At 37.4% G+C, this 13,050-nt stretch overlaps 1 protein-coding gene across 4 annotated transcripts in view; it reads right to left on the reverse strand.

Annotated features, from left to right (window-relative positions):
- The window catches only part of GOLGA4 (golgin A4), a 107,252-nt gene that overhangs the window by 78,298 nt on the left and 15,904 nt on the right, over window positions 1-13,050 (reverse strand). For 3 of the 4 annotated variants that reach the window (XM_055414659.2, XM_055414658.2, XM_055414656.2), the window contains exon 3: window positions 3,596-3,694. The exons of the other annotated variant lie outside the window; for it this stretch is intronic. In XM_055414659.2, the coding sequence (XP_055270634.2) occupies window positions 3,596-3,694 (99 nt within the window). The remainder of the gene's footprint in view (window positions 1-3,595; window positions 3,695-13,050) is intronic. 4 annotated transcript variants of the gene reach the window in all.

Here is a 13,050-nt window from a genome sequence, read left to right on the forward strand (position 1 = left end):
ACCAAGAAAAGGTCAAATATATGACTCTTCTTATTCTTAAATACAAGTGGGGAAGGCACGAAACTTTGCAAAAGTGTTCTCAAATTTCTGAACTCTCATTAGGTATTTGATACTGGGGGCGGGAGGAGAAGGGGACGACAGAGAATGAGATGGCTGGATGGCATCACCGACTCTGGACATGAGTTTCAGTGAACTCCAGGAGTTGGTGATGGACAGGGAGGCCTGACATGCTGTGATTCATGGGGTCGCAGAGAGTCGGACACGACTGAGCGACTGAACTGAACTATGAAATAATTAATTTTAGCTGTGATAAATGTACTATGATTATGTAGTTTTAGTCTTACTCTTAGAAATATATACCAAAATAGGTAGGGAAGATTTCTGAAATTTGCTTCAAATAATCCCATGGGGATGGGGGAGAGGGGTATCTGCATGTGATGAGGGCGGGAGGGGTATGGTTAGGGAGGTGTGAGGGGATGGTATAAGATAGCCATGAGTTAGTATTTGCTGACACTGGACAATGGATATTGGGGGAAGGACAAGAAATCTTATGCAATTTTTACTGCTATATCCACTCTTGCTGTATGTTTTAATTTTTCCCTCATTTTAAATACCTTGTCCCTCTAACATAAAAAAAGCTATCATATTTTATCAGTCCAAGACACCTCCTTAAACTTACATAGGGGAGAACGGTTAGGGGAATATAAGAATTAACTTTTATCTTCCTCTTCTCTGCCATTTCAAAAAATTAGAAGCTGGATACATGGCATACATTTGTACAACATTATAATTAATGCTTTCCAGCCCTAAAAATATCCTACACTACACACTCTAAAATAAAAGACATATTTCACAGAGATCAGTAAGTCTCTCTGCCAGGCAATTGAAAAGTAACTGTCTATGTGCAGTAAAAATGCTTTATGTATACTTCATATTTAGTTGCATAGAATATTAAAAAGATGTTTACTCAAGACCAGAACTTTAACAAATTAAATTAAATGAATTTTATTTATCAAGGGAAAAAAAGGAAAGTAACTGACTGTTAAATTATGGAGAAAGCAAACAAGAGGGCTCCATAAGATATTCTATTTTATGTAGTAAAAAAAACCTGGCACATTATTGTGATCCATACAAAAACAGCTATTCTACAACTGTTCGAAATACCACTCTACCAAACAAACAACATAATGTTTAAAAACTTTTCTTTCCTGTACCAATATTTACTTGCTATACTATATATCAGGCTCCCCTGGTAGCTCAGACAGTAAAGAATCTGTCCACAATGCGGGAGATCCAGGTTCGACCCCTGGGTTGGGAAGATCCCCTGGAGAAGAAACTGGCTACCCACTCCAGTATTCTTGCCTGGAGAATCCCATGGACAGAGGTGCCTGGAAAGCCCCAGTTCATGGGGTCGCAAAGAGTCAGACTTTGAGTGAGTAATTGCAAAAAATACTATAGATTTGAATAAATGCAAGACAAGTAAAGAAAGTATGGAACTATGTGACCATGAAAATTTAAATTAGGAATCTCTAGAAACAAAAATTACAGATATTGTCACTATGTATAATGCCTTCTTCATTTCTGCCCTGCAAATTCTTTCTCATCTTTCAACTTTCAAATGCCTCTTATTTTGTGAAGCCTCCAATGGTTGGCCTGAGGGACTAACACATTTCCTATGCTTGTATTTTCTTCTACAAAGCCTTAATTCTTTTGAATTGTTAAGTGTATTTTGACATTTTTGTCTCAATACTAAACTATAAATGCTCAGAGAGCAAGAACCCTACAATATGCCTGACTGATAGTAGAGGCTCAGGGATTGCTTCTTAACCCCTTATGCAGCCCCCCCCTTCAGTGCAAGAAGACTTCTGAATGGCTCCCGGCCTACAGAAGCCCAAAGAACTAGCTCAACACATGTCAATACTCAACGGTCACCAACACTGTCTCCTGGAGGCAATTCTTAGATAACAAGAAAATGTTTCCAAAGTGCATTTAATTTAAAAGCACACACAGGTTCCCTGCCAGATTTGTCTTCAATTATGATTTGTTACATCTTTCAACAATCACTTTTAACTGCTCTAAGGTTATACCATGGTTTTATGTGAGGAGACACTATTACCTGAAGAAACAAACGAAAATTTAAATAAGATTATCACAGACTTTTAGCCTACTTACCATATTTTAAATCTTTCTAAAGCTTTCATTTTAAAATTATTAGCATTTTTGCGCAATAGGATAGGCATTCAATACGGATTGTTTTATGTGCTTATGGAAGTGGACCTAGAAGAAGGTCTTTTTTTTTTTGGTCAAGCCTCCATTACTACTACATGAAGTGTAATATCATTTTATATTTTTAAAATATGTTGGCAAGTTATCTCTAACTGGAACTCCTGTCTCCCTCTCAGGACTGAAAACAGTAAGGTGTAACTGGTAGCCCAGAACCAAGAAAAGACCTCTATTCCTGAGAGCCAAGCTAAGGCATCACAAGAACTCTCAGCTGCTTTCTTTCCTAAAACCAAGTTTAGAAGGAAGGTAATATAGGATTGCTACTGGCCACATGCAGACCAAGTCTTTGCCGGCTACATGAATAAGTATGTGAGTGCGTGCTTAGTCGTTCAGTTGTGTTTGGCTCTTTGAGACCCCATGGACTACAGACCGCCAGGCTCCTCTGTCCGTGAAATTTTCCAGGCAAGAATACTGAAGTGGGTTGCCATTTCCTCCAAGGATCTTTCCAACCCAGGGATCGAACCTGTGTCTCTTGCATCTCCTGCATTGGCAGGCGTATTCTTTATCACTGAGCCAAGTGGGAAGCCCCATGAGTAAGTGCAGAAATGTTCTAATTTCATCACCAGCTGCTTAATAAATTAAACCAACTCTTATTGTTTAAAAAAAACCTCAGTCCCAGCTCAGTTGGTGTTCATTCTAACACCAAAAGCTATCCTTACTTGGCAATCAAACTTTTTACTTGGCAAAAGCTATCCTTACTTGGCAATCAAACTTCTAACTCAAAGTGGAATTATACACAAGATTCAAAATTGTATGAATTCAGTCAGCTGAAAGATAAAGAGGTAATTTTTTCTTTTCATATGTTTAATACACAGAAAACTGGTAGTCTCTCAAAATAAGATGCAACTGACTTGTTACAGTAGACTCCACCTGCCTACTCAATATGGCTTAATTATGGATTTATATACAATGATTTTTTTCATTTCTAAAAATGTGAGTCACATCTCAAAATATTCTTGGCCTCCTACCATTAGTAGAACAGAGATTCCTAGCAATACATACCTCTTTTAGTTAATGAGCAAACATTCCCTAGGGAGGAAAACTTAAAGAGTTCATACCAAGTGAAAGTATTCTTCGCTATATTAATGAAAACAGTGTTAAATTTTGTTGCTGTTAAAAAGCTAGCAAAACACACACCAGCCATCAGAACTCAGCTGTTTACGCTCTGATTTTTTTAGAGCAAGGTTAGCAGCACAGCACTGAAGATGCTTCAAGAGGTGGTCAGTGAAAAGCAACATGAGATATGCTTCTAGAAGGACCAAATTACTCTGCTCCCCACACAGGGAATGCAGAAAGCGGTGGAAGGACTCACCACACTCTCAGTCTGGGTTTTAGGCTGCTTGGAGGAGTCCAAAGCAAAGACAGTATACTCAGAGAGAAAAGCAGGCTCTGCTATCATCCCGGCTAGGAGCTGTCTCATTCAGGGTAATGAGCAGAGGCACAAAAATAAAATAAAGGATGAAAAACAAATCATAAGGGCATGTTGCAAAGTTCTCATCCCACAAGCACGCACAACACTCCAGCTGCCTCGCACAACCACTGCCGCCGCCACTCCACCCACAGAAATAGTACTTCCTGGGAAAGTTCAGGGAGATGAGGTGAGCTGTTCTGGACCTCAAAACTCAACTTTAAACAACTTGCTTATCGACAGACAAATGATGTATGCAACAGGCACGCTAGCGCACAGCACACCTGGCAATTCAGCATTAAAGTCTACACCAATAAGAACAACTCATAGTAAAGAACACAGTCTTAAATACTGAGCTGCTCATGTCTGTAGACAGAAAAAGACAGCATGGAAATTTATGGGGCAGATAAACACACAAAACTTTAATCATTTATTTGTACTCATACACAAATAATCTTCTCCTATACATATAGCAGAAATTTTTAAAACAAATTTATAATAAGTTTTAAGGATAAGATCTATTATACTATTGATAGCTCTTTTGATATACATTCTCATCTGCATAATTTTCTTTCATAAACTGTATACTATATCGTATTATACCAAATACTATCATGATTTAGATGTGTAAGAAATTATAATTAAAATGAACTTATTGATGGTGGGGGTTACACAAACACACACAAGTAACAAAACTGCATTTCTAATTATTTTTCTCTACCTAGCCCATTTTTGGGCCTGCTTTTTTTTTTTTTTTTTTCTGCCCACAATTTTCTGTTCTTTTACAGGAAATTATTATTACTTCATTTACCTTACCGAAGATACTCGTTTTTCAAAGTCTTGTTCAGACTGCCCTTTTAACTATTTTAATTTCACCTGGAATAAGTTGATACATCCCAATTTCTGTTTTTACTGGTTGTCTTCTTAGCATTTATTTTAGCATTTTCATTTACAGGCTCCTTTTCAGGAAAGCATTACCCTTCCCCTTTCTTCTGTGCTCATCCTTCCTTATCCAGTCAATCTGACTCCCCGGGTCCCAGTTTGGGTTTCCAGCCCCATGGCAACACAAAGGTTATCACAGACTCAGTCACTAAGCTCATGTGAGGTATGGTTTAGTTCTTGGTTACAAAGCCTCCCTAGAGACAGCAGCTTCTCACAATGGGTCACAGAGAGCTCTAGGCATCAGCTGGGAAAAGCTTTTCTCAGCTGCCTTTCATGAGTGCCGTGAGCCCCACTTTAGCCTCTGGCCTATAGCACTGAAACAAATTCTGGCACCACAGAACCCTTCCCGTCCTTCTCAGCCAGCGTTCAAAGAGAAAATGAAGTCCCAATGCCAGCCCTACGGCATCTGCTAGCCAGCATCCACTGTATGTCATGATCAGTATCCCCTATGTACTACTCTATCCTCTTTTAGGAGAGAGACCCTAAAAAGCTTTGGGGTTTTATTTTTTTGTCACACCGCATGGCTTGTGGGATTTCAGTTTCCCAGCAAGGGACTGAACTTGGCCCCGAGAGTGAAAGCGGGGAGTCCTAACCACTGGACAGCCAGGGAACTTCCAAAAAGTTTAGAATCTTCTCGTAGCTCCACTGTGAAGAGAAGAGGCCCTGTTTCTATCTTTCCAAATACTGTTATATATAGCTGTTGTAGCAACAAGTTACTTTTTTGAGTCAAATTTATTTCATTCTTATTTGCAATAATGTATACATTAGGTACATAATACACTCAGAAAATACAAGAAAAAAAATCCACTATAGCAGTATATGAGAAAATATGCAGTACAGACTGAGGTTAAATCATTTTGATCAAATCCAAGATCATAAATTATTGCCTGATTTTGTCTATATGGGTAACTTTACTAAACATAAAAACATACAACCTTTAAACAGAAAAGACAGCAAAAAAAGAACAAGGTGTCTAATGTTCCTTAGCTCTAATTAGCACTGAAAAGACCAAGGGTACATAAAGATGGTAAAAACTAAAAGAAAAAACAAACCCACGTATCAAGCCAGAAAACTGGGAAAGTAGCAACACAGGTTCAAGGAATTTCTGGTAAAGTCTCAGGGCACCCGAGACTCAAGAAAAATAAGTCATCAAAGATCAGCCTGCTACCCCAGTTAAAAAAAAAAAAGATCAGCTTGCCACTGCAATCCTGAGGATGCTCAGTACACTCAGCAAGAGAATGGAACCAACTGGTTCATCATTTGTTTAACAGAGAAAAATAAAGACAGAAGACTCATAGTACGAATATGAGGGATGAAAGAGGGAAAATTACTACTGCGTTTACAAAATAAAAAGGATTGCAAGGCAATACTATAAATAACTGCATGCCGACAGACGGAACAACATGGCTGACATACAGCACAAGGCTGGCGCAGGAGACAGAAGCTCTCACAGAGCGACGGAAGGTGACGGGACTGGACGAGCTCTCAAAATGATTCTCACAAAGAGAAGCCCAGGAGCAGATGGCGTCATTAGTAAATCATACCAAATATTTAGAGATTTAATGCTAACCTTAAAACATATATACACACACACACATATACATATCTGTGTGTGTGTGTATATATATATATATGAGGGAACACTTCTCAATGCATTTTATGAGACCAATATTTTCCTGACACCAAAATACTGCAGACCAACAGACCAATATCCCTTATGAATACAGACAAAAAAAAATCCTTAAAAAAAAAAAAAAACCTAGCAAACCCAGCAATATAAAATTAAACACCATGAACAAGTGGAACTTATCCTATACAGGGCTGGTTTAACACCCAAAACCAGATAAGACAATACATCATACCAACAGAGTAAAGGACAAGGTCACATGTCAACCTCAAGATGCAAAGAAGGCATCTGACAAAATCCAACACTGCTTGATGGTAAGAACATTCAACCAACTAGGAAAAGAAGGGAATTTCCTCAACATGAGAAAGGGAATATACTAAACATCATGTTAGCATCATACTCAACAACAAAAAGACCGAATGCCTTCCCTCTGAGAGACAAGTATGTCTGCTTTCACTGTTCAACTGAAGGTTCTAGCCAGGGAAATTAGGCAAGAAAATGTAATAAAAGACAGCAGATTAAGGGAAGATATAAAACTACCTCTATCTCCAGATGATGTGATCTTCTATAAAGAAATATTAAAATCCACTAAAGGAATCATAGAACTAATAAATGAGTTCAGCAAGGTTATAGGATAACAAGATTAGCAATAATTTATAAAAATCCTATTTTTTTCTGTAGAATAACAAGAAAACTGAAAATGAAATTAAGAAAATAACTCAATGTATATTAACATTAAAAAGAATAAAATATTTGTGAACAAATTTTAACAAAAGTAGAAAACTTAAGCTGTGAAAACCATGAAATTTTTTGAAAAAAATAAAGACCTAAATACATGAAGGAGGAGAGGGAAAAGAAAGAGAAAATAGAAAGTTTCCAATTACTTAAATCTGATAAGGATGGCACAAAAAGAAAAGTATAAATCTCTTTACAGACAGAGTCAGAGGAAATGTAAATAAAATAAGTATCAGACAACAACAGGATATTAATAATGCACTCTGACCAGTAGAATTGATTTAAGGAATGACCAACTGGCTTAATATCAGGAAACCTATTAATTTAATTCATCTTTTATCATTAGAGCAAAAGAAGAAATATGAGAACTGAATAGATATCAAAGGCAATCTAACAGGCATATCTTCTATTTTGATTAACTGACAGAGGGTAGGTAGGTTATAATCTAACAGTCTAACAAAGAAAAAGCATATCCAGCTTTGAAAGTTAATCCATTTAGGGGCAAAATTAATTCCAAACTTACGAAGAAATATTTCACCCATCACTTGGAAGATAATTCTTAATAATTCCTAAAGAACAACACCTTCAGAAGCCCCGAAACAGAGAATAAATTTCAAAAAAATGCTTAGGAACTGTCAAAAGCTGAGAGTATCAGGAATCCCTGTTAGAGGTCATCACATGAAACAGTGAAAATTTTCTGGAAATACAAAGCATTTAGTCCAAAGCAGCCTGATGCTTCATCATTTCTTTCCCTACAGTGTCACTCTTAATATAAAATGTCCTGTCTGTGCTGTTCAAGAGGTGGTAAGTACAGATAAAGCTTTTTCTTTTCTATACAATAATGATCTTTTGTGTGTGATATACAAATGACAAGTATTTTCATATTTCTGAATTCACTTTCCCCTCACAAGAACCCTGTGAGAATGGATATTCATTTTACCACAATTTAAAGCTGAGGCTCTGAGGAGTTAAAGGAAGCTGCCTAAAGCCACACAGCATGTAGGGATGGACTCCTAGGACCCTTTTACTACTCCAGGCTCGTGCTGCATGTAGGGAAGCAAAAGAGCATACAGGATATGTGAACAGACATCTACTCACAGAACAGAATCCGTCAAAACAACTGAAATACTAAAATCGTTATTTCTTTCTATGTGTCATTTTTAGCCAAAAGAAAAATATATATGAAAATAAACCGATTTCTAAAGATTAATTTTAAAATATGAAAAATGTAAACAGACGAGTTCCTAGGAAAAGAACAGAGATGCCTACTTTGACCCCCATCTATGAGGAAGTACCTCCAGAAGACAACAAACCAGAGAGCAGGGTAGGCAAGAAAGTGGAAATTTCATTCCTTTAAAAGTTCAGCAGGCAGAGAGAGAGAGAGAGGTAACATCCATGGGGCCCTAATCCACGTGAGGCTTCATCTGTTTCCCTCCCCTCTTGACGGGACCTAAGCAGAGACCCAGGCTGCTCCCAGTAACAACTCAGTAAGCACCCACCACGTGCACAGCACCATGTGAGGATAGGAATGTGCTATGTTACTGGCTATCCCCACAGTCCCAAAAGGAAGGCACTGCTATTCCCATCCAACACATGAGAAAATCTAAGTCACTGAAAAGTTAACTTTCAAAGATTCTTCAGCCAGGAAAGCCAGACAGTTCCAAAAGCCACCCCCTTTTCACTCATCTATTCCAGGTATTACTCCAAACAAACACACCTGTTCTCATTTTCTTAGGAAAGTCTTCAGACTGAGCCTGAAAAGGAATGCAGGAGTTACACATGTTGCAATACAGATGCACCTTGAAAACATGATGCTAAGTGAAAGAAACCAAATGCAAAAAGTCGTATTGTGTGCATCCACTTATGTGAAATATCTAGAAGAGGTAATCCACATCAGCGGTCACCGGGCGCTGGGAGAAGGGGAGAATGACTGCTTAATGAGTAAGCAGTTTCCTTTAGCATAATGAAAATGTCATGGAACTAGATAGGTGTGATGGATGCACAATACTGTGAATGTAATAAATGCCACCTTTAGTTCACTTTAAAAATGGTAAATTTTATGGTATAGGAATTTTATGTCAGTAAAAAGAAAAATCAGAGTGGAGCAGAGGGCAGGAGGACAGGTAGTTCATTTGCCTAGATAGCCCTTTACATGATCCTACACTCTTAACTGCTCAAAGGCACCCAGCTCCAGAGGCAAAGATTCAACTCAAGCAACACAAAGGGGAAGGAAGCCTGTGCTGAGGGTACTGAGGCTGGGCCTAGGAGCCCCAGGAGAGAGTATCAGGCCAACTGGACAGATTCACCGTCTGTGCAGGATGAGAGTCCCAGAGCCCCACAGATCTCCATGTCAGGGCACATCAACCTACTCCCCTTTGCCTTCAATGTCTACAACCATACAGATGATTTTTACACCCCTATAAGGAAGCCTGGGGCTTCCTAGGTGGCTCACTGCCTACCAATCCAAGAGACACAGCTTCGATCCCTGGGTCGGGAAGATCCCCTGGAAAAGGAAATGAGAACCCACTTCAGTATTCTTGCCTGGGAAATCCCATGGGCAGTGGAGCCTGGCAGGCTACCTACACTCCATGGGGTCACAAAGAGTCATACACGACTTAGTCACAAAACAACAACAAGGAAGCCTGAGGCACTGCTACCAAAGACAGACTTATTTAGATTTAATAAAATACTTACTAACATGGGACACCAGACATATTAGGATTTTCCTCAATAGCTGAGAAAAGGCAAAACATTTACTTGACCAGAAAATCAACGTAATGAAACCATTCTACTTCTCAAGCTTTCTAGATAACACAGACTTTATGTACCTCCTGGAGAGATGGACAAATATTTGTATTTTGAATTAAACTTCCACATTTTGCTAAAAGGAAACTTTACACTAAAAGTGAGGATCCCATCACTGACAGACCTTCACCTCAGAGGTTTAACAAAATGAAAAACCCAGGAAGTGTGGGAGAGAGCTGGTGACTTAAAAAGATAATTTTATGTAACGTCCTTTTAATCAGTATCTTGATCATGAAATTTAAAAGTCCCTTATTTATTTCAAAATAATTGAACTAAGGTTTACATTTCACTTTGTGATCAAAAACATTTTTCAGAGTTGTTTAAAAATGCTTAAGAAAAAAAATGCTTAAAAAACAAGGAGACGAAGTGATGATATTGCTTTGGCTGTCAACCAGAAACCATTTCCTAAACTATACCTGTAAGCACAGGAGCTTTAGTACTGGAATATGGGGAACCTTTAGCTTACTTAGCCTGCTGTAAAAGAATGCTGAAACCACCTTTCAGAAAGGATTATTTTGTAAAGATACATTCAGTTTAAAGGTTTTAAAGCATCCTAGAAAAAAACAAATCTTAAAAATAAAAAGCAATAGTAGCAATCAACAAGTTGTTTTCATTGTTTCAACTGTATGTAAGCCAATATACCATAATATCAACCAATATACTAAGTGTAGGAATGACGCCATTAACACTGACTGCAAAAAGTGTTTCTGCTGCTCAGCACTCTAGCTTTCATTCAAACTGGTTTCACATATCAACTAAATTCAAAAACATTAACTTTAAATCTTAAAGTTAAAAAAACGCAATACTGTAAATAATGCATAAGAAAATAAGATCACAAAGAAAGTATGCATATACTTTATACTCGTATATAACTTTGTCAGATTATTTAAATATATACACTAAGGACACAGTATACTATTAACTTTCAATGCAAAAACTACTATGAAGTTTTTATTTTGCTATCAACATCTACTAAATAATGGTTTTCAAAAATTATGCTTTAAAGTAATCCTCATCAAGGCAGTTTGGAAAAAAAATCTTTACAATTTTTAAATTTGCATACACCCTATGACCTAGCAATCCCATTCTTAGAAATCTATCCTACAGAATAATAGCATTGCAAATTATGCATTACATACAATGCTCAGTCCAACACTACTTAAAATATTGAAAAGATTATAAAATTGGATTCATAATACTGAAACTTTTTCCAAACTAATCTATAGAATCAGTGCAATCCCAATTAAATTCTCTGTACATGTGCTTTTTTGTTGTTGTCAGTGTTGTGTTTTGAGTTTGCTTTTGTAAGACTTGAAAATCTGACTCTAAAATTTACATGAAATTTATATGGGAAGGTACAGGAATAACTAAGGCATTCCAGAAGAACAAGGTGGCAGTGCTATGGAGTGAATGTTTGGGCCCTAAACCCCAGTGATATCTGGTGATGGTACTCGGAGGCAGAGCCTTTGGGAGAAATTAGTTAGATGAGGTTAAAAAGAGTGGGACCTCTATGATGAGATTACTGCCCTCACGAAAAGTGAAAGACAAAGGGAGTGGCCTCCCTACTCCTCCATTTCCCCTAGGTGCAGGCAATAAAGAAAAGTTATGCCAGGACATAATGAAAAGATGGCTGTGTGCGTCTCAGGAAGGGGGCCCTCACCAGACAGACACTCAATCTGTTGGCACCTTGATCTTGGGCTGCCCAGCCTCCAGAAATCTGAGAAATAAGTATCTGTTGTTTAAGCCAGCAATCTAAAAATTTTGATTTTAAAACCAAGACAGGGTAGACCTGCTCTACACTGAAGGCAAGATTTAATATAAAATAGTTATGAAGACAGTGCGGGAACAAGTCAAAGAAAAAGCAAACAGAAGAACAGAAAAAATCCAGTCCAGAAACAAATCCACTCAAATATGGACACAATTTCTGATAGCACAGGAGAGCAGTGTGGAAAGAATGAAACAACTGGATAGCTACAGGGGGAGAATGGTGGGAGTGAAACTTGATCCCTACCTCATACCATACTTTAAAAACTCATTTCCAAACGGAGTATAGATTCAAATGTGAAAGGTAAAACAGGATAATACAGGAAAATACTCTCAAGGATAAGAAAAGAATACGGTAATAAATGAAATACATAAAATATTGATAAATTGGACTACAACTAAGAACTTCTATTCAAAGGACACCATTAAGAGAATAAAAGGCAAGGGACAGAAAGGAATTGGATATCTACAAGGCATATATCCAATTAAAAAAACTGCTATCCATACTGTATAAAAAAGAACTCCTACAAATCAATAAAACAAAGATAAGCCAACAGAAAAATGAGCAAGAGCCTGAAATAAGCACTTCACAAAAGAATTTATCAATACACAGATGAAAAATGCTCAATCCCATTAGATGAAATATTCAGATGAAAAATGTTCAATCTTATCAGTCATCAGAGAAATGCAAATTAAAACTACAACAAGAGAACATTACATACCCACCAGAATAGCTGAAATTAAAGACAACTTTCATAAACTCCTGGTAGGAAGGTAAAGTTCTACAACTATCCTGAAAAAAACAATAGGCATTAGCTTCTAAAGTGTTAAAACTACATACACACTTTAATCCAGTGGTTCTCGTCCTATAAGTACATAGAAAAAGAAATGTACAATAATCTTCACAGCAGCATAATTTAAAATAGCCAAAAATTAGGCAACCCACAGGTTTAACTATAATGTTTACGATTGAAAGCATACTTAAGAGGTACTATTTAAAAGCAGCAGCAGCAGCAGCAGCATATATCAAAACAGCAGGATGATGGTACCCTTTTGGAGGGGAGGGAAGAAGCACTACAGTCCTAGCAGTTTTCCTCTTCTTGACCTGGATGGTGGTACGTGGGGATTCACTTCATAAAAATTCACTGATTTGTGCACTTTGTTTTATCCTATTTTCTGTACTTCTGGGACTCTTACAATCCTTCACAGAAAGAAAAAATGTTGGAAAAAATCTAATCTGAGCTATGGTGCCAGCTGCATGTCACTTGGAATCAGTAGTTACTTCACTGTTTCCAATCACGAACCTGAAAGATAGGACTTCTCCCCACATAATGCTGAACAAATTGTTATCACATCATTCTGAAAATTTCAAATATTAAAGGCAAAGTACATTATCCTCTCAAATTAAGATATATAAAGAAAACACACTTTATAAAAGCAAAATTACTATTAGCAAAAAATAGTTACTAAAAAAAGACCTAGGAAT

The sequence above is a fragment of the Moschus berezovskii genome, chromosome 24 (assembly GCF_049115385.1).
Source record: "Moschus berezovskii isolate FMDL1 chromosome 24, NW_MosBer_1.0, whole genome shotgun sequence".
NCBI lineage: Eukaryota > Metazoa > Chordata > Mammalia > Artiodactyla > Moschidae > Moschus > Moschus berezovskii.